At 52.2% G+C, this 21,302-nt stretch overlaps 1 protein-coding gene across 7 annotated transcripts in view; it reads right to left on the reverse strand.

Annotated features, from left to right (window-relative positions):
* The window catches only part of KATNIP (katanin interacting protein), a 203,098-nt gene that overhangs the window by 2,035 nt on the left and 179,761 nt on the right, over positions 1-21,302 (reverse strand). For all 7 annotated transcript variants that reach the window (XM_057749980.1, XM_057749981.1, XM_057749982.1 and 4 more), the window contains 9 exons: positions 16,840-17,017; positions 11,926-12,091; positions 8,442-8,599; positions 6,932-6,996; positions 5,551-5,661; positions 3,693-3,832; positions 1,387-1,488; positions 656-816; positions 422-510 (listed from right to left, as the gene is read on the reverse strand). In XM_057749980.1, coding sequence (XP_057605963.1) covers positions 422-510; positions 656-816; positions 1,387-1,488; positions 3,693-3,832; positions 5,551-5,661; positions 6,932-6,996; positions 8,442-8,599; positions 11,926-12,091; positions 16,840-17,017 — 1,170 coding nt within the window. The remainder of the gene's footprint in view (positions 1-421; positions 511-655; positions 817-1,386; positions 1,489-3,692; positions 3,833-5,550; positions 5,662-6,931; positions 6,997-8,441; positions 8,600-11,925; positions 12,092-16,839; positions 17,018-21,302) is intronic.

Below are 21,302 nucleotides of genomic sequence, written 5' to 3' on the forward strand. Positions count from 1 at the left end.
GCAGCCTCCAGCTCGGAGAAGACTTGGCTATGCTGTTTCCTCTGCCAGCCCAACTCTACGCATCTTTTAGGATCCAGCTCAAGCATCCCTCCTCTGGGAAGTCCTCGCCCTGCACATCTTCTCCTGGTTTCCCACGGCCCATGGCAACCCTTTCCATATAGCGCTTCTGCCCTTAATGGCCCTTTTCCCTCCGTACCCACAAGGTCTGGCTTCTGGGAAGCACGCCACGTTGCTCCCGGGCTTCTGCCCCCATTAGCCCCTCCGCAGCCCCCCGGGCAGGCTCCTGGGTGGAGAAGAGGGGTCCGAGGGCTGGCAGGGGCGAGAGACGGTGTGTGAGGCTGCCAGCTCCTTCTCTGTTCCGACCAGCCTCCTGAGGGATGGGCAGGGAACGGGGGAGCTCTGGGCAGAGAAGGAAACTGACCTGGGTCAACTGCATTCTGCTTCCTTTTCGAGTTGCTAACGATGTGGTTTTCGTTCATCATCTGCACATCCTGATCCTCCACCTGATTACTGCAGGGAGGAAAAAGCCAGAAGCTTCCATCAAGCTCCAGGCTGCGCGTCCCTGCCATCCTTCCTCGTGAGGGCTGGTGGGGGAGGTCGCGGGGGAGGGGAGGTCGCGGGGGAGGCGAGGTCACGGGGCCGGCTCAGGGCGCACCTGATGGTGGTGTGCTTCTCCTGATGACAGATGTCCATGTCCTCGGTGAAGAGGATGGTGTGGTAGGGCACGGTGGGCTCACACGTGGGCAGGATGCCCCCCACCAGGTGGCCCACCATGGCCAGGATCCCGTTGTACACGAGCAGGTCGTCCACCAGGAGCTGGACGGACAGAGGAGGGGCTGTGGTGGGTGGTCCACCCCCCCGCCTTCCTTCCCATGTGTGACCTCGGGCAAAGTGCATCACTGCTCAGAGCCTTGCCTACTGGGTGCCTGGCCCGCGTTATGGTTTCAAATCTTCACAACGACCAGGAAAGGCACTAGGATTGGCCCCCACGTTGCAGATGAGGAAGCTGAGGCTCAAAGGGCTCAAATCTTTAGCCCACATGGCAGAGCTGGGAGGCAAACTCGGGTCTCTGGTCCCCCAGGGGCCCCGCCCTTCCCACCCCACAGTTCCCTTTGGTAGGAAGAACTCCCTACACCAGTATGATTCCGGAAGAAAAGATGAAAGAGAAGCCACTTTCTGTTTTTTTCGGGGTGGTGATTCAAATCACTCGGAGGACATTTCGAATTCACGGTTGGATAGCAAATCTCTCTACCTCTGAGGACCAGACATTTGTATCTAAGGTTGCAGCCGAGAGAAGTAAATCAAACTGCGACAAATGATAATTGCCGACGGCCTAATTACCAACGAGCATAATTATCTCAAGAAACCCAGCTAATAAGTACTTACGCCAAACTCCTTCACCCCTCGATGAGGTGTTTTCGCGTAATTCCACAGTTTGATCATTGACACTGTGGTAGGCAGATCGAAAATCACATAAACCCGGTTCACCTGTCAGAGAGAAGAACTAATTAAAACAGGCATGTTTGGGAACAGAGACACCAGGCTGGGCCGGGGGTGCCAGGCGTGGGCCGGGGGCCAGCCCGGCGGGCGCCCGAGGCAGCACCGGCCCAGGTTGGCCGCCTGGGCTGCTTGGGGCCGCCGTGCGTGGGGCTCCCGCTGCCTTTCGTCTCCTCAAAGCACATCTTGAGTCAGGTCACGTGTGGCTGCGTTTGCAACAAACCGCTGAGCTGGCTGTTGAAGGGCCTGTGTTCTGGGCCTGGCATGGCCCTCATTTAAATGCCCTCGGGGAATTGGGTGTGACCTTCCCTTTCCTCCAGGTCAGGCCCAGAAACGTAGTGTGGGGTTCCAGGGGCTAAGGGGACGGTCCCCAGCTCCAGTGTCAAGAGGCACGGCCTCCAAGCAATCAGCATCTCCTTGACCCCTGTTTGTCCTTTCCCTGAATCATAAATGAAAAGCATAGCCGACTGGCCCTGAAGGCACTGCTGGGTAATTTTCAGCAGAGGTCTTTGAACGTCTGCTGGGGGAGCAGGGAGGGGGTGTTCTGATCAGTGGCAGAATCAGCTGGCAAAGTGGGACCCAACGGCCTCCCCCAGCTTCCCAGCCCCAACAAAGACTCTCAAGTATTAGGGGGCCCCTTGCAAGACAGAATAAAGCAATAAGAATTCAGTGCTGGCCACAGGCTGCAGGCTTAGTTTTGCTCCAGGCCCTGGGTCTCAGCCCCAAGAGGGCATAAGGGGATGTGGGAAGGGTCAGCCTTCTGCTTGTACCGTGGAAATAATAAAGGGCTAGATGAGGGTCCTCAAACTCAGCAGCCCACGGCGTTCGACTGGATACGATGCAGAGAAACTGCTCTGTACCCAAAGGCTGTCACGTGAAAGATGATGGCAAATGCCTGCTGGTCAAGGTCAAGATGGCAGCGGGCTGGACTGGCTAGGGGGCCCCCCGTCTGGGGGCTGGTAGATCTATGCAGTTCCCTTTTGCAGTGGTGGGGCTGAGGGGTTGGCCTCTGCTCCAGGGAAGCTGGTGGACCATCGAAGGGGTGCTGCCCCTTCCTGTGAAGGTTTTGAGAGCAAGATGGACCTCCTTATCCTCCCACCCAGTGGTTACAGGGGTGGGTGCCCCAGTCTCTGCTGCACATCTACCCAGACACCTGGCCCTGTGGCTGAGAGGCTGCGGTGGGGGGTGGGGGGGTGGGGAGAGGGCTACCCCACCCATCCCATCTCCTGGTCTCTCGCCTCCCTCTCTACCACCATCGACCAGGTCCAGGTGGGCAAAGGCCCACCCCTAGGTTCACCATCAGGCCTTGGAGCAAAAAGACAGGCAGGACCAACAGTAGAGTCTGAGATCTGGGAGACTGAGTCGGGTGGTTGGAAGAGCTTACCAGGCAGGTCTGAGGCCAGAGAGAGGGCAGGGCTGCGGTCAAGTGCCCCATGACATATAAAGGAGCAGAAAACAGTGAATGCGGAGAGGCTGGGGTTGGGAGGGAGAGGACAGAGTGGACTCTGCAAACAGAGGCAGGGGCAGCAAAGAGAACCAGAGAGGGATGCCCACACGGACCCACAGATGCCCAAGCCCCCAGGCCTGCTGCACTGCGCTCCTGGCCTCAGAGCCCCACGTGGCCCTTCATCTCCCTGGTGTCCCCTTGTAATAAGCACCTCCAGGGACTTCCCTGGGGGTCCAGTGGCTAAGAATCTGCCTTCCAACGCAGGGGGCATGGATTTGATCCCTGGTTGGGGAACTAAGATCCCACATGCCGCAGGGCAACTAAGCCCACTACTGAGCTCGTGCACCACAACTACAGAGCCCACGTGCTGCAGCTACTGAGCCTGTGTGCTCTGGAGCCCACACGCTGCAGCTACTGAGCCGGTGCAACGCAATTAGAGAGAAGCCTGCGCGCTAAAATGAAGAGCCGGTGCACCGCAGCTGAGACCCAATGCAGCCAAATAAATAAATAAACAAATAAATAAAGCAACAGCAATTAAAAAAAAAAAAACCCAGAGCAAAGGGAAAGAACTTTTGCCAGGAAAGAATCGACCAGTCAGATGTGTTAGTAAAGACCCGAGCCTTCCTGGCAGCTCCTGGGCATTTTGAGTTGTTCAAGGTTAACTTGGCCTGGAAGAAAGACGAGTCATTGAGACTGAGGACAGAAGAATCCCCCAACCACCCCACGGTTGAGAGCCTCCAGAACCCACCAGGCCAGGCAGGATGGGAGCCAGCCACATGTGCCTGCTGTCGTTGGTGTCGTTCACTTGGTCGATGAGCTTGTCGGGGGTCCGGACGTCCCCGCACACGCCCTCCAGGGAGTTGACGCTGTCGGGGAAGGCGGCGATATCTGTGGACACCTCTAAGCTGTCATAACCCAAAGCAGTGTGCTTGGCCCGCGCACCATGGGCCACCCTCGAGGCCGCCAGCCTCCATCATGCTGACGGCGCGGCTCGGGGGACGCCAGGGCGGGCGCGCCTGGCAGGCAGAGCTGCTGTCTGCTGCTCTGGGCAGCCCAAGGAGTGACAGCCAAATTAGACATGTTCTGGGGAAAATGAAAGCAAGGGGGCCCGAGGGGAGTGGGGAGAGCGGAGGCGTGGCCGGTTTCAAGGAAAGGGGAGGAAGTCATGCAGAGAGCAGGCTGAAAAAGATGGGTTTCACGGAAGTGCTGGAGGCAGGAATAAAAAGTGTAGCTGCTGCTTCGGAGAGTGGAGGGCAAACTCTGAGACGGTTTTCCTTTGCGAGGGGATGGACGGGGTCATGGCTGGATTCTGCCTTGGTATGTGAGGACCCTACTGAGACCGGAAGGATGAGAGAGAGCCTGACTCAGCTATTGCTACTCAACTGATGGGCATTAATGCAGATGGAGAGGACCTGGTCCTAGCTCTGGCTCTGCCATTCTGACCTGTGAGATCTTGGGCAAGTCACGGGACATCTCTGAGCCTATTTCCTCACCTGTAAAATGGGAATAAACATCTCTATGTCCCAGAATTGATGAAGACTTAGACATCCAAGGAATCGCTAATAACCATCAAAACCACCAAGAATCACTTATCCCAGGTAAGGAGGATGATGTCACCAAGGGAAGACACAAAAGGATCCAGTGTGAACCCAGGGACCCCAAAGAGATACAAGGGAGGCTTTTGGGTTTGACCTGCTCTGGTAGTTCCCTAACTGCTGTGTCAGGGATCACAGATCAAGAGCCCAGAGGGGCCAGGCAGGTTATATCAAAGAGAGGCAAGACAGCTCAGTAGTCAACAGCATGGTCTCTGGAGCCAGACTCCCAGCTCACTCGCTGTGTGTGACCTTGGGTAAGTTGTTTGGCCTCTCTGTGCCTCACTTCAAAAAACTGTTGTGAGGGCAAATGAGATACATGGGACAAGCCCTGGCACCGAGTGAGCCCTTGGTGAATATTAACCCTATGCTTCTGGGGCCTGGGAGATAACAGCAGTGGCAGAGGACTTAGATCAACCAAGGGGACGTGGTTGCAGGGGAGAAAGGGCAGCCGTCATCACTATGCAGGACTGTGGCCTCACACTGCCAGCTTCTCGAGAAGCTGAAGATTGGGGTTTTCATCTGAAAACTCCTGATTTTTACAAAATATTAGCAGCTCACTCAAAGCATTTTTAAAAAAAATCTCACTGGGCTAACAGTTTGCAAATTCTGGTGTTGGCATTCTGTGAGCAAAGGGCTCCACGGTCAATAAATTCAGGACACACTGGGTTGAACACAGTAGAACAGGTTTCTCCCTGCAGGTCTTGTCAGAGCCTTTAGAACTCCAAAGTGTCTGTGGTTCTCTAAGAGGGGGCTGCAGTTGGTAGCCTCTTCCAACTTCCTGGACCACAGGAGTCTTTGTTTTATAGATGTCTTAGCAGGCGTGCCTGGGAGCTGCTCTCTGCTTTGCAAGGGTCACATCTGACCATAAGTAGAACCCGGTGGCATTTTAAATTTCTGGGTCTGGATCTTACAGGGACGTTTCCCTGTATATTCGAGGATTCTGCTCCTTCCCCGACTCTTCCATGTGCCCTGCAGTCTGGGTGGAGCCCTGCTTCTGCCCAGAAAGGATACTGTTTTCCGACAGAGGGATTTTTTCTCCCCGTTCATCATACAGCTCCAGGCCGGTAAGACCGATGTAATAGGGGTCACCCCAGCTGGTCAGGAGCTGAAACTGGAAAATGACTGGAACATATTATTAAGGAAAAACAGGCTTAATTTTCTGGGGAACTGAGGAAAACAATTACAAAGATAACAGGGATATATATATATATATATATATGTATGTTTATAGAGATGAAAGAGAGAAAAAAGTGAATTTTTTCCCTCTGAGACTGAAGTCAATCAAAATGTACGTGGCATGAAATTTCTTTAATTTAAATTGCATATGAGTGTGTGTATGTGTGTTTTAAGAATTCAAAAGCTTTCTCCAGGCCCCAGGGGACAGGAGGACAGGCAGGGAGGGTGCGCTCCAGGGAGCTGGCAGGATGGGGACACAACTGTCACAAACTCAGTATACAGACCTGAGCAGTGACCATGCCTCAAATTACCTTCTTCCTCAGCTTCCCTGGTCATAAAGTGACAAGAACAGGGTGCCTGTTCCCTCCTCCACCCATTCCACGTGTGCAGGGGGTGAACGGGGAGGGGGATGCCGGAGCGCCACAGCACTGGGGGGTTGGGCCCTGCTGGGGTGACGCCCCCCCACTGCTGACGGCCTCCCACACAGACAAGCGGGCTCCCAGCACCCCTAGGAGCAGGCTGGCCAGGAAGCCTGAGAAGCGGCAGGGCGGCCCCCAGGCGATAAAGCCAGAGGTGGTCCTTCCAGGAGAACAGGCTAGTGAGAGAGCCACGCTCTCTGTGTTCACTAACCCGGCCCTGCCCCTTCCCAGCTACGTGGCCTGGCAAGTTACTCAACCCCTCTGTACCTCAGTTTTCTCAGCTGTGAAATGGGGATGCTAGCAGTTCCCACCTCCATGGGGCTAACACAGGGGGTTCATATAGGCGACCTCTTGCAAACAGTGCCGGGCGGCAGAAAGGGCCCAGCACATCTGAGCTACGATTCCTTCTCTCTTCACCTCCTCCCGCCTGGTTCCAAGGACAGCCCCCAGCCCAGTCCCCAGGTCAGTGCCTGCTTCTCTGGCCCCTCCCAGCTGGAGTCCTTGGTGCTGCCTCCTGAAGCTCAGCCCAGCGGGGGGAGGGGTCTGGAACTTGCATTGCTGCCCCGGTCCCAGCAGCGCCCAGTGTCCCCAAGGACCAGGGAGCCCTCCCTTCCCCTCCTCAGTTTCCCTGCATGGGCTCCAGTTGCCTCGGCTGTGGCCAGGCTGAAACCAGGGCAGCCGCGAAAGCCCAGACCCCTCCTCAGGGCCGGCAAGGCAGCTGCAAGGGTCTTGCCCTCTCCCTGGGTTCTGGCGTGGTCCCGAGGGCCTGGGATGTGCAGGCGGGTGGAGGAGGATACAGCCGCAGGGCATGAGGGGCGCCTCGTAGTCCATGCTCGCCCGCTCCAGGCTCTTCATGTCCAGCCTGAAAAAAACACAAACAGCATCAGGAAGCAGAGGATTGCAGTGGCCTGAGTCGCTGGTCAGTTAATCCCCCAGGGAGGCAGTGGGGGAAGGACGGACAGGCTTCTGACTTGCACTGCTCAAAACAACCCTGGGAGGTGGGTACTCTTACATCCCTGGGTTGTGGGTGATGAAACAGGAGCACAGGGAAGTGAAGTCACTTGCTCGAGGTCACACAGCTGGGAGGCGGCAGAAGTGGGATGTGACTTGAGGTTGTCTGGTTTCAGGGTCCACACTCTTAATCACCCCACCTGACTTAGCCGCTTTGTGAACAAGGTAAGTCCACGCTGTTCCGAGAGCTTAGTGAGACCCACGATGGGCCGAAGGGGTGGAGTGCTGGGAGGAGGAAGGCCACTCCAGGTGGCTGTCGGGGATGTGATGTCTGAGCTAAGGAGGAGGCAGCCATGAAGAGTCAGAGCTGAGCCTTCCAGGCCAAAGAGCATCCAGAGCAAAGGCTCGGAGGTGGGAAAGGGCTGGGCAGTTGGTGTTTGTCCCAGAAAATGGCCAGGTGGGCTGAAGTGTGGGGTGGGATGGGAGGCGGGCAGGGAGAGGAGGCTGGGAGGTGGGGAGAGCCCTGAAGCCTTTGGCTTAGTTATCCTGAGCAAGAGGCTTCACTTGCCTGGGCCTCAGTTCCCACACCTGTGAAATGGGCATAATGCTTCAAAGGGTGGTTGGAAGGATTCCCTGAAGGATGAATACAAAGCATCTGGTTCACAACAGGCACATGGGAGGGAGCTTCTCTCCTCCTCCAGATTCCTCCCCGCAGGGCTTCTCTCCTTGGTCCACAGCCAGTGCCCTGCAGCCCTGGCCTGGTTTTCTTCCGTTTCAAGGGCAATGTTATAATTAAGTGACTATTCCCAGTATCTGGCCCACGGAGTGATCCCAGCTACAGTGGAGGGAAACTCATTTTGTTTCGAGAGCTTGGCCTCTGGTATTTGGACATCAGGCGGTTTAAATGAGTAAACTTAATGTGGCATTTACAAATTGTTATGAACTTAATGCAGCTGAGACTGGGGCCAAGGAATCCCAGTGAATCCATGAAAAGTTAGGCTCTATTTTTCTCTTTGAATCTTTCTAAATCTGGAACACAGAAACAAGAGGAGGAAGGCTGTTCCCTGAATTGGCCAGCGGGCATTTCTGGAATCTAGGCAGGATGGAGCCTCTCTTCCCAGCAGGAAGCGCAATGAAGCATTTAAAATCTCAAGCACTCCAGACTGTGAGAAACCCAAACATCCTCAGACAAGGCGGGTACATCCCCCAGGCTTCCGGAGAGGCTTGGCTGAGCTTTAGAAAATGGCCAAGTTGAAAAGCAACGTGTTTGATCATCCTTTCAAAACCCTTTAGGTACCCGCTTCAGAGCGCGATGCAAAGCCAGTGCCCACGGGTTGGGAGGAACCACTCACTCACCTCTGGGCCTGCGCGGGCAGCGGGCGGGCCTGCAGGTAGTCCACAAAGAGGATTTCTTGAGCGAAATCAAAGTGGCAGTTGCCTGGCCCCTTCCGGATGAGGAAGCCCTCAGGAGGGGAGACGCACAGGCCATCCAGGGAGATGTGGACGATTTTGGCCTAGCAAGCAAAAGAAATAACAAGAAATAACAAGAGAAGGAGCCGGTGTGAGGAGGGAGGTGAGCTCTGACGTGGCTGATGCTGTTGACAGCTGGCATCTATGTCTGAGGGCCTTCACGGAGTCCCCAGGCCTTTCTCCTGGACCAGAACCACCTGGCGGGGGTCCCCTTCGCAGTGCCATCCCTACTCTGTGCTAGGAGCTGGGCTGATAGCAGAGGAGCAGGCAGGTGAGGCCCCTGCCACGGTGGACACATGTAGACTGTCCCTGGTCTACTCAGCTGTAGTGGCCTGAGGTGGCACGACATGGTATTCAAGGGCACGGACTCAGCTGCCCTGAGATCCACCATGAGTGCAAGTGACTTGACCTCCCTGCCTCAATTTCTTCATCCATTACATGGGCTCAGTGAAGAGCTAACTTATATACAGTCTCCAGAACAGAACGGTGCCTGGCACAAAATACACAGGGGACCAGCGTTAGCCTAGACTGATCCTTCTCCAAACCCTGGTCCACACCTCATCTCCTCTCCTAGCACTTTCCGCTGAAACAGAAATGGGCCCTTTCCTGATCTTCCTTCTCACAGACCTTGGCTTGTCTTTTGAAAAGGCATGTATTCCCTAGCTGTGCCCTCCATGGTTTCTGGGTCTCCCTTAAAAAAAAAAAAGTATTGATTGATTGATTTAGCTGTGCTGGGTCTTAGCTGCAGCATGGGGGATCTTTCAGTGGCGGCATGCAGGCTCTTTAGTTGTGGCATGCATGAGGGGTCTAGTTCCCAGACCAGGGTTCGGACCCAGGCCTCCGGCATTGGGAGCACAGAGTCTTAGCCACTGGACCACCGGAAGTCCCTCTGGGTCTCCCCTGATGGCAGAGACCTCAGCTGGATTATCTCTACACCCACCTCCGGGCTGGGCACGCAGCAGGTGCTTACCGAGAGCTTGCTGAATTGACTGGATCTGGGCTGACACGTGCCCCTGTTCTAGGCCCGATTTTGCCAGCCAGATGGCTGGGATCTACCAGTAAATGTCAGAGCCTAATGGCAGGGTCTGAGGTGGCTCAGCTCTGTTCCCCTGGGCAGAGGGGTGGTGGGTGAGCAGAGACGGGGGCTGAGCTGGCACCCTCTCTGACTACACATTTTGGAATCAGGGCTCCTTGGCACCTCAGCCCACCTTCATGGTTAGCACCCCTGCCAGCTGCTGACCAAAGTAATGGTGTTTCATCCCGGGAAACACAGAGGGGCTTCTCTGCGCAGAAAGGAAAGGGGCCCTGTCCTGGGTCTCAAGGATAACAATGTACCCCGGGGCCCTTCATCCCTTCAGTATTCAGGGAGCCCCCGCCAATAAGTCAGTCAGTCACAGGGCGCATAGACCGAAAAGGTGTAAGGGGCTGGCTTCAGGCACAGCTGGATATGGTGACCCAAAAGCTGTCACTACATCTCCACTCTGCTTTCCTCAAAGCTAATTCCCACCAGGCTCCAGGGCTGGACCTGTGACCCAGGCCTGGCCAGAAGGAGAACTGTCACCCCGTGGCCATGTCATTGATTTGGGGCAATGGAACTCAATCAGAACAATCTGCATGGCTTCTGGGGTTTTGCTGGCTTGCCTCGAAAGAGGAGTTCTCGCTTCTGCTGGACTTGGAGTATGCAGGATGCAAGCCCAGAGCTGCCAGGGTTTGCCCGGTGGAGAAAGCCACCTAAAGTGAAGCTGGCAACAGAGCAAGGCAGAGGCCCAGGAAGCCCCTATCTCTCTTCTAGGGCCACCACCTCCTCCAGGAAGTGTCCATGATTTCCCCAGGCCCCGGTTCAGTCCCTCAGAGGGGGCTTTTATTACCACCTCCATCTTACAGCTAAGGAAACCAGAGTTCAGAAAGCCTAAGAAATTTACCCAAGGACACACTGGAGGGGTGTGAAGCCCACCTCCCAGAGTGCCAGGCCTGGCTCTAATCTCACACCAGGGGCCCGGAGCCAGAATGCCCAGTAGCGCCTTGTGGAATAGGCATCTGGTGCACTTCCCCAGGGATGGAGAGGCCAGAGTTCCCATCACACTGCACCCTGGATCCACTCTCTCAGGTGGCGCCTATCCCGCCTCCCAGGGTGGCTGCTTGTCACTGGCACCGAGGCTGGTGGGGGCCAGACCCGGGAAGCAGAAGCTCTGGGCCCAACGTTTCCAGGCGGTAAATCCAGGTCATGGAAGCTCAACTGGAAAGACGGATTCACTCAAGGGAAGGCCCAGAGGCACCAGCTGAGGCAGAAGAATGTTTTTTTAACGCCAATATAGCTGACATTTTATACGCGCTCAACCCAAGAGTGCGCCTACAAAGACAGCAGGGCAGCCTGCGGGGAGATTTGTAAACTGCACGCTCAGAGGAGCCGACGCTCCTGAAGGCGCGTGCCGGGGGCGGGGCTGCTCACTCCGCTGTGATCGCCCCCACAGTCTTAAGGCCCCGGACGTGGGCTCACAGCACCCTCACGGACCGGGTCCTGGCTTTGTCAGCTTCCGTGGGGCGGGGGCAGGTGTCCTCCTCCTCCTCCTTTCACAGACAAGGAAACTGAGGCCCAGAGAAGGCAGGCCACTGGCCAAAGGTCACACAGCCTGCTAGGGGTTAGAGGAGGGATTCAGACACAGAGCCCTGACTGCATTGCTATTTTTTAGGTGACCCTGTCATCATCACCTCCATGTAGCGGGAAGGGACAAATGTCTCATGGTTCACGGTCACACAGGTCAGAAAGCCCATGAAAGGGGGGACTTCTGATGCTCTTTTCCACATGCCAACAGAGGCCCCTGCTTTTTCACACCCAGCAGGAGAAGAACACGGTGTGGAAATCAGAGTGTGGGCTCCAAGCCCGGTAGACAAGGACTGAGCCTCTAGCCTTGTGACCCTGGGCAAGTGACTGGGTCTCTCTGAACCTCGGTTTTCAATACCCTGAAAGATGGCAGCAATAACACCTGCCTCTCAGAGGCTGGGATGCGGGTCCAATGAAATGACAAAGGCGTGAGAAGCCCTCAGCCCGGGCCTGGCCCCCAAAGCTCTCAGGGAACAACAGGCTGTAACTGACCACTGTGAGCTGGGGGCTGGGCCTGCTGAGGACCCCTGAAGCCCCAGCAGAAACAAGGTGCTGCAGTGCCCCAAGCCTGCCCTGGGCTCTTTAGCCGGCACTGGCTGTTTGCAGAAGGAAACAGCAGCAGCTCTCTCTCCCTGGCTGTAGCCTCCCCCAGCTCCACTTGGAAAGTTCTGGAGGATTTATGCTCCTCTCGGGCAGCCACGCCAGCCATTCATCAAGGCGCCGCTTCCCTGACGGTGGACTGAGCGCGGCCGCTGTTCCCCGGCTTACCCCTCGATAGGTGTCCTCGGGAGATTTATTGTAGTTCCAGAAGCGCAGGCCCGCGATGCTCTCGGCTCTGTCGAAGCGGATCGTGACCACGTGGTCCAGCCCCGGCGAGAAGGGGATGAGCCACATATGCTCATCCTCCATCGTGATGTTGGCTCCGTCGATTAGCCTGCACTCAGTGGGGAAGGAGCGGAGAGGTGGGGGCAGCCCGGGCCCTTGGGAGAACTCACAGCGTGGGGTTGATGCCCACGCCTCTCCCCACCGCCGCCCCTGCCTGGCACCAGCCTGGCTGGCTCAGGCTCATTAAGGGGAGGTGAGAGGAACTAAAGCAACAGTGAGGTGTCATCTCTCATCTGTGAAGTTAGACAAAATAGGAAAACAAGGCGAAAAACAACAGTCTGTGCTGTTAAAGGTACAGTGACACAATCATCAAGGCTTTTAAAATGGAGTTGGGGGTGTGTGTTATTTTTCAGGACCCTTTAACCCAGCAATCCCATTTCTAGAATTTTTCCCCTTAAGGAAAAATATTTTTTTAAAATATTTATTTATTTGAATGCGTTGGATCTTAGTTGTGGCATGTGGGACGTTTGTTGCCGCGTGCGTGATCTTTAGTTGCAGCATGTGGACTCTTAGCTGCGGTATGTGGGATCTAGTTCCCTGACCTGGGATCGAACCCGGGCCCCCTGCATTGGGAGCTCGGAGTCTTAGCCACTGGGCCACTAGGGAAGTCCCCTTCCCCTAAGAAAAATTTATTCAACATGTCAAAAAACTATCTGCACTAAGATATTACTAATATTACCAACCAACCAACCAACCAACACTAAAAGGTCTCAAAACAGGGAAAAGTTCAGTAAATCTGTACAGTAGTTAAAATGATGATCAGGAAAAGGCAGGCTATGGGATGGCAGGGGCACGGATTTTAATGCTGTAAAATGAGGACAAGGACCAGGAGAGATTATGCAAAGTGAAAAATATATTTCTGTCAGAGGGGATGGGAGGTGACCACTTCTATTTTCCCAATTTCCTGTCAAGTGATGTATTGACTCCATGGTACATTTGGAAGGAATTCTATTCCTTCTGTCTTGTGCTAGGGAAGAAAAATACTAAAGCCCCAGGGTGCACCTGGCAGCTCCTGGCGTGGGACAAGTACAAGAAGGCGCAGGTGCCTCTGTGGGGACGGGCCTGGCCTGTGGCCGCACAGCCCAGGTATCCCAGGGCAGCGCCCCCACCACTGAGAGGGAGCCCCCAGCACCATCATGTTCTAAAAGAGCTCGTCACCTGGCCCACCCTGCACTTCCATCCTGGCCAGCCTCTGGTTCTCCTGCTCGGGACATCCTGCCTCTCCCTTCCCACCTCAGCCCAGACCCCAGCCTGATCTCACTACCACTAGAGGCCTGGCCCCAGAGATAGGGGCCCAACTCTCAGCCTCTGGGGCAACCCCCTCTCCTCCCCCTCCCATTTTCCTGGTGATTTTGAAGCTGCTGCCCTGGGAGGGACACAGGCTGCTGCCACCTTTTCTAGATTTTTTTTTTTTTTTACATTTTATTTATTTATTTTGGCCACGTGACATGTGGGATCTTAGTTCCCAGACCAAGGATCAAACCCGTGCCTCCTGTATTGTGCATGGAGTCTTAACCACTGCACAGGGAAGTCCCCACATTTCCTAGATTTTAAAATAAACTTTATTTTTTTTCCTTTTACATTTTAAAGTTTTGGACTTGGAATAAATCTTACAATCGAAGTATTCATCCAAGGAGGTAATGTTTCTTTTTTTTCTCTCTAAAAGGCTGTTATTAAATTGATGGATGGTATGTCTTACAATTGCTGGCATCTTAAAACTGAGGAAATTCAGCAATTTAACCCTGGAATGTTTGTGGAATTAAGGTGACTGAGGCCTACCACCAGAGAACCTTCTATTTCCTTCCAAAAGCAATTACCTCTCTGTCCTAGAAATGGGGCCACCTCCAAAGCAAAACGACTGCCCAATTCTGAAAGTGGAGAGACCTGTTGAAGTGTTTATAGTTGACAGAGAAGGGAGGTCCCTCCAGACACCCTCAAGAATACCTAAATGATACTTCTTAGTTCTGTCCACAAAAAAGCCTAGAAACAGGACTGACCCTGTAGCAATCAGCATCCCTGGTGGCTAGATTATGGTTTCTAAATACCATTTCCCACTAGAAGGAGCCTGGAATACCTTGTCATATCAGAAAGCAAGGCAGCTATCAGAGACTTTTACAAAAAGATTCAGGAAGTCCCAGTGTCCAAAGAGGGATCAATTTGAGCCGATAGGATAAAAACTATAATAGATTGAAACCCTTCAAACACAGAAGGTTTAAACCCATGAGTTTATGGTAGTCAAAAGCAAACAAATGTTTTAAAGGATGCTAGAGAAACTATTTGCTCTTTTGAAAACTGAAAAATAAAGGGAAAGAAACAAACATTTAGATTGTCTTTCCTGTTTGAATTGTACCTCAAAGTAACCAAATAATTGAGGGAAATTTTCCCTTTATTGACAAAAAAAAGAGTGATAGATCGGTGTATCACCATTTCACAACCCCTAATAGAATAATAGATCTAACCACTAAGCATTGGCTGCCAACATCACAAAAAGCCTGACGACCAGATGTTCCATGAGTCCTGAACGTCATCCACAGTGACATCCATGCCCTGATGGTTATGTCTTGCCCTAGTGGTCAAACCTCAGTCTGATCGGGCCCCTAGATCTGGTGAACAATTTACAAGAAATACACGGGCCTGAAGAAACAGGTTAAACAATACCACAGCAATGCAGCCAGTAAAATCCAGACTCAACAGGGCAAAACCTCTGGTTTCTTCAACAAATAATTTATAAGAAAAAAATGAAGAAAGATGGAAGGGAATCTAGAGATTACGAGAGGCTTAAAAGACATATTGACCTACAAAGGAACTTATTTGCAAAACAGAAATAGACTCACAGTCATAGAAAACAAACTTATGGTTACAAAAGGGAAAAGGGGGGAATAAATCGGAGGTTGGGATTAACATACACACACTACTATATATAAGACAGATAAGCAACAAGGACCTACTGTATAGTACTGGGAACTCTACTCAATATTTTGTTATAACCTATAATGTAAAGAATCTAAAAAAGAATATTAGTATATATATATATATCTGAATCACTTTGCTGTACACCTGAAACTAACACAACATTGTAAATCAAATAAATTTCAATGAAAAATTTTTTAAAATTAAAAAAAATTTTTTAATTAAAAAAAAAAAAGATTTTTTTTTTGGCCACACCCCTTGGCTTCTGGGATCTTAGTTCCCCAACCAGGGATCAAACTCGGGCCTCTGCAGTGGAAGGGCAGAGTCCTAACCACTGGACCACCAGGGAACTCTCCCCAAAATTTTTTTAAAAAGAGACACAGCAACCAATCCCAATGTATGGACCTTACCTGGATGTCAATTAAAGGAACAGAGGGGAAAAGATGTGGGGAAATAGAAACATGCTGGATATCTCATAATTTAAGGAATGACTGTTAATTATTTAGGTGGAATGATGGTACTCAGATCTTGTTTAAGTCCTTATTGTTTAGAGATACATACTGAAATACGTAGACATGAAACACTATCAGACCTGAGGTTTGCGGCAACATAATCTAGGCAGAGGGGCAGTAACGGGTGGGTGTGGATGAACAAGCCGGGTCCACCATGAGCTGATCACCTTTACGATCGGCAGCGGGGACCACAGGCTCCGAGCCTCAGTGTGCAGGAGTGTGACTCGCCAAGATGGCCCGCGAGCAGGTAATGACAGCAGGCCGTGAGGGCCGCGGTTAAGGGGCACCTTAGAGGAAAGCAGGTAGGAGTCCACCACCGACCCCACACACGCTCTGAGCCGGGCAGGATGCGCGGCTGTGGTGTGGCAATCCCCCTCCCGCCCCCCAGCCATGGGAATTACTGTTTCCATTCTACTGATAAGGAAACAGGCATAACTTAGTGGTTAAATGTATGGGTGTTGGTCTCCCATGGACCTGTGTTCAAATCACGAGTCTGCCACTCAACCAGTGTGAGGGACTTTTGGTCAGTGTTAACTTCTCTGTGCGTCAGTTTCTTCACCTGTAGAGTGGGGGCCTCTTACAGCTTTCAGAGGTTTAAATGAATGAATATCTGTAACCTGGTTAGCATAGCCCAGTGTCTGGCATTTAATAAGTCCTCAAAAAATGGCAGTTATAATTTCAGTTATTATTATTATTATTATCATGCCTATTATTATTGGAGAGGTTAAGAAACTAGCTGGTAAGGGACAGACAGGATTTGAATTCTCATCCCTCTGACTCCCCTAGACTCTTCTTGTTCACACCTCCGGCAGGGTCCCAGCCTGACAGCTGTCCTGATTCAGGGGTCCCAGTGCCAGTCTTCAGGTTATGGGGCCCTGTGGGTCGATGCTATACCCAAGCTTGTCATCTTATTGACTTGACCCAACCTGGGCTGATGAATCTGACAGATGCAAAGGCAAGTGCAGCCGTGGCCGCCCATGGACACTTTCTCAGTCATCACCTCCAGCCTCAGGGAGCAGAAAGCTTTCAGCCCCTGAGAAGTAGGGTCCCTCATGCCTACACACTGAGCTAAAGTCTCACCAAGCAGCCACCATGTGCGGCTGAAGCTAAGCCCCGTGGAGAAAACACAAAGCACAACTGGGTCTGGAAGCAGGAGAGCCTGGCTTCCAATCCTGCCTATCTTTTTCAGCTGTGTGGCCCTTTCCTGGGCCTCAGTTTCCCTTGCCTATAAAATGGGCAGACCCCAGACCTCACGGGGTGGCTGGGAGAAGGTGGAATAGGAGATGCCAGTGGATGATTGAGTCTGGAACCTACGATACCGATCAGATCCCCGAGCCCCTGCTGTCATGAGCCTGTGCTTCTTACAGACACTCACTTGTCCAGGGTCCGGGAGTCGTCGGTGTACTCAGGGAGGTCATTTAAGTCTCTGGGGGAGGCAGAGATCTGGTGCAGGTTGATGGGAAATGCCTGGCCATCCCTGCCCACCACTTCCAGGCCTGTGAGCCCCAGGTAATGCAGGTCTCCCCAAGAGGCGGTGAAATTCAGCTGGAGGCCTGCAGCAGGAAGAAAAGTGTCCTCTGAACGCCAGAGGTTCCGGAGGAGGTACCCAAGATGGAGACGGGAAGAGGAGTGATCTTCACCCTCGGCATTCTATCAACTGGAAAACCCAGACTTCAATGAAAGGGCCTTCAGAGTGGGCTCTGCACCTTTCCTCTCAGTGGCACTTGGGCCTGGGATACTGTTGATGCTCAGGAAATGTCTGCAGGATGAATGGACCAGTGTTGTTTGAACTTGCACACAGTCCTGGGTCCTTTCTCCACTTACCAAGCATATTGCCCACCCCATGGTTGGTTTCCCGTGCTGCTTGGCCAGCAGCCTTGCCCATCTCAATTCTGCCTACTTCTCTAACCTTATCTTGCACCTGGGATCCCTGGCTCCACTCAGACTGTCTTTCAGTCCCTCATATTCACATTCCTCTCTCCCACCACAGGGCCTTTGCACACACTGTTCTCTCCCTCCTGAACTCACATGGCCTAGGCTAACTTGTGCTCATCCTTCAGATCCCAGCTTACTTTCTCAGGGAAGCTCTCCCAACTTCTTTGACCACGTCAAGCCTCCATTCACAGCCTGTCACGTCACTGTGAACTTCCCCTTACGTGCTCTGGTCACCACTGTGATCTTGTGATCGTTTGGTAAATCTCCATCTGCCCTGAGGGTGGACACCCCACCTGTTTTGCTAGACCATTGTGCCCCCAGAGCCTGGCACAGTGCCTGCCACATAGTAGGAGCTCAGTACAGATGGAACGATTAAACGAGTAACTAAACGGAGGAGGCTGCACCAGGGAGTCACAATATCAGAAGTGGACATTTGATGCAAATTGGCCACTATCATGAGAATTCAAGGCAAAGGATTCAAGGTAAAGGAAGTGACCCATGGTGACACCCCCATCCTTTTGCCCTTGTTCCACCCCTGCTCCATCAGGGAGCATAGGAGTGAACTTCTGTGGTCCTGAGGCAAAACTTCCCAGGTGAGTCATTCATTTGCCCAGAAAGCTCAAAGTGAACAAACCTCTTTCTGGTATCTGGCTGGAATTTCTTTTCCCTTAACGGTCTCCCATCAGCAGGACCAGGACCAAGCCCAGTGACCTCTTCTACCCTTGGAGACTTGGGGGCCTACTTTAGCATTCTTTTGGGTGGCTGTGTCCCAAAGAGTCACACTTGTTGCAACTTTCACAGAATGCCAGCACCATAGCACTGGAAGAAGGAAGCCTGGATTCATGTAGCTCCATCCATTTTAGCTCAGGGAGGTTGCAGATGTCCTTGTGGCTGGAAGGGAGGCCAAGCCACGCAACTTCCCTGGAGTGTGGTTTCCTCTCCAATGCCCCTGTTGTGTTTCCAACATATGTTTCATAACTTGGCCTCAGATCCCTCTGCCCTCCATGGTGCCAAGGTAACTCTGAGCATCTTGGGGGCAGGTGAAACAGATGTGTGACCAGCGTGGTCCTGGGCACATCATAGCTTCTCACAGCACCCAAAGCCTACAAAATGGCCACAAATTCCTCCCACTGAGTCCTTGCCTCTTGGCAATGTGGTTTTGCCTCTTCTCCCATCCAGAAGTGGAGTCTATTTCTCCACTCCCTGAATCTGGGCCATGTGATTTGCCTTGTCCAAGGGGACAGAAGCAAAAGCAAAGCATGCAGAGGCTGTAACGTGCATGTACACAGGGGTTTGGCCTCTCTTTCTACACTAGGAGTCTTTCCATATGAAGGAGCCAGGCTAGCCCAGTTGCCCTGTCACGCTGGCCAACAGCCTCCCAATTGCCGGCCGTGTGGCTGAAGACATCCTAGGTCATTCAGCTGCCAGCCCATCTGCCAGCTGACCACACACACGAGCAGGCCCAGCAGAGGCCAGCCCGGCTCAAATGCAAAGGAATGCCCAGGCAAGCCACTGAATTATGATAAATCACGATTAATGGTGGTTGTGTTAAGCCACTAAATTTGGGGCTGGTTTGTTTAGCAGCAGGAGCTAACTGATATATTCCTTCTCATCATGAATCTGTGTTCAATTGTCATCTCCTCAGAGGCCCTGCCTAACCACCTGAGCTCACATAGCAGCCTCCCCCATCACTCTCAAAACCCTTCCTCTGCCTTATTTTTTGTCACCTGATAAGATGTGATACATTGATTTGCTTATTTGTTTTCATCAGTCTTTCCCACTAAGATGGAAACTCCCTTAGGGCAGGGGCCCTATTGGCTGTGTTCTCTGTTGTACCTCCAGAGCCTAGAACAGTGCCTGAAAACAAGGTCAATCAAAGCTTTTTTTTTTTTAAATTAATGACTGATTGAAGAGTATGTGTTTAGTACATACCGACAGGTAAATGAATCAAAATACAATTATTTGCGTTTCACCAAAATCATAGTCAATGGTAAACAAATATTTGCTACTATGTACCAAGCCCTGTTTTTGCGACTAGAGATTTAGATGCAAATACATCAGCAAAGTCTCTCTAGGAACTTCCACTGCAGTGAAGATAGACAATGAACACATAACAAAAAAATTAATTGAGTAGTTCCACAGAGTGATGACTACCAGGAAACACATGAAAGAGATCATATAGGGCTGGTCAGGGGAGGGCCTCACTGAGGAGGTGACATTGAGCTGAGACCTGGGTGATGAGAAGGAGGCCGCCATTCTGTAGCATTTCTGGGAGAACATTCTAGGCTGAGAGGACAGGAAGGGCAAAGGCCCTGGGATGGGAACACATTTGACCTGTGGTTGGAACCGAGTGACCAAGGGAGAGGGTGGAGGAGAACGAGATCAGAAGGGTAGGCGGGGGCTAGGTCATGTCATGAAGTCTGGATTTTCTTCTCTGCAGTGGGCAGCTATGGAGGCTTAGATTTGGAAGCAGAGAAGTGACATGATCTGACCTGTGTCTTGGAAAGTGCACTGGGGTTGGACTCCATAGGGAGGCCAGGGAGGAGGCTGTTGTGATACCCGTGGCTGGGACAAGGGTGGTAGAGGTGAAAACGGGGGTCAAATGGACAGATTCAGGGTCTGTTTTGGAGACAGCATTGCCAGGGCTTTCAATGGCCTGAATGGAATTAAGGAAGAAAGAAAATGTTTGTGACCCAAGGGACAGAGTGGCTGTGGGTACCATTCCTGAGATGGAGAAGGCCTGGAGGTAGAGGAGGGAGCAGGTTTAGATCAGGGGGGTCCCTGTGAGGGAGAAATGCCACCTCCCCCTCAAAATAAGAGGCAGCACCCCAGACTCTCCCAAGCCTGCCACCCCTTTATTTCCCTGGCAAGATGCACTGGGATGCCCTGAATCTAGGGATGCTCTGAAACTGATTGCTCTCCTTTTTTGAGCTAATATCCATGTTCCATATTCATTTTCCTCTGGTGTATCAATTAGTATTTATATAAATGGAAATTAATTTTGTTATTTCTCTCCCATGTTTCAACTCTCTCAGCTCTTTCCTATTCATCACTGCTGATATTTGCAAAACTTCCAAAATTAGTGTCATCTGCAAATTAGCAAGTCATATATCCCCTTTCAAAACATTAATAGGATTGGCCGTATTTACCAACCCCAACGCATCCCCCCTGGGTCACTTTATTAAAGCTCTCTTCATTTGCAGAGGCTGGGAAAGTAGGTTTAGGATTTGGGATACAATGAGGAAAAAGCCAAAGGTTCAGAAAAGAGAGAGAGTCAGAAATCACAGGCCTAAAAATGGGCAGAGAGTCCTTGGTCAAGAGGTTCTTATGCCTTCCTGCTGAATAGAGAAGCAGAAAAATTACACTTTCCTTTATAGCGAAAAGGTCTGGGAGCTCTACTCCAGGGCCAAACTCCCAAAGGCACTGAAACAACATTTCTGAGAAAGTTCAGAAACTGGTTCACTGGGAAAGACATTTACAGACAGCATCTTTGGGGAAATCATCAGATGAAGAGGACAGTAGCCCCTTCCTTCCTTCCTTCCTCCCTCCCTCCCTCCCTCCCTCCCTTCCTTCCTTCCTTCCTTCCTTCCTTCCTCCTTCCCTCCCTCCCTCCCTCTCTTCCAGTTACAGCACTCCAGCCTCCTCTGAAGCACTGTTTAGGTGGCTAACCCCTCACCCTTTGCCTCTGACCCAGGCCAGGCCAATCTGTGTCCTTCTGCGCCAAGGTGAGCCACAGCGATAAGTTAAAGATGGGCATGTGACCCAAGCCAGGTGAGGAGACAATTCTGGGACAATGGTTGGACTTATTGTGAAACAGTTCTTCTACCTGGGATTGCCGGATAGAGCTTCTAGGAGCTCCCATATGGACAGAGTCTGAATGGGAGATGCACAGAGGGGAAGAAA

Source organism: Hippopotamus amphibius, chromosome 9 (genome assembly GCF_030028045.1).
Source record: "Hippopotamus amphibius kiboko isolate mHipAmp2 chromosome 9, mHipAmp2.hap2, whole genome shotgun sequence".
Lineage (NCBI taxonomy): Eukaryota > Metazoa > Chordata > Mammalia > Artiodactyla > Hippopotamidae > Hippopotamus > Hippopotamus amphibius.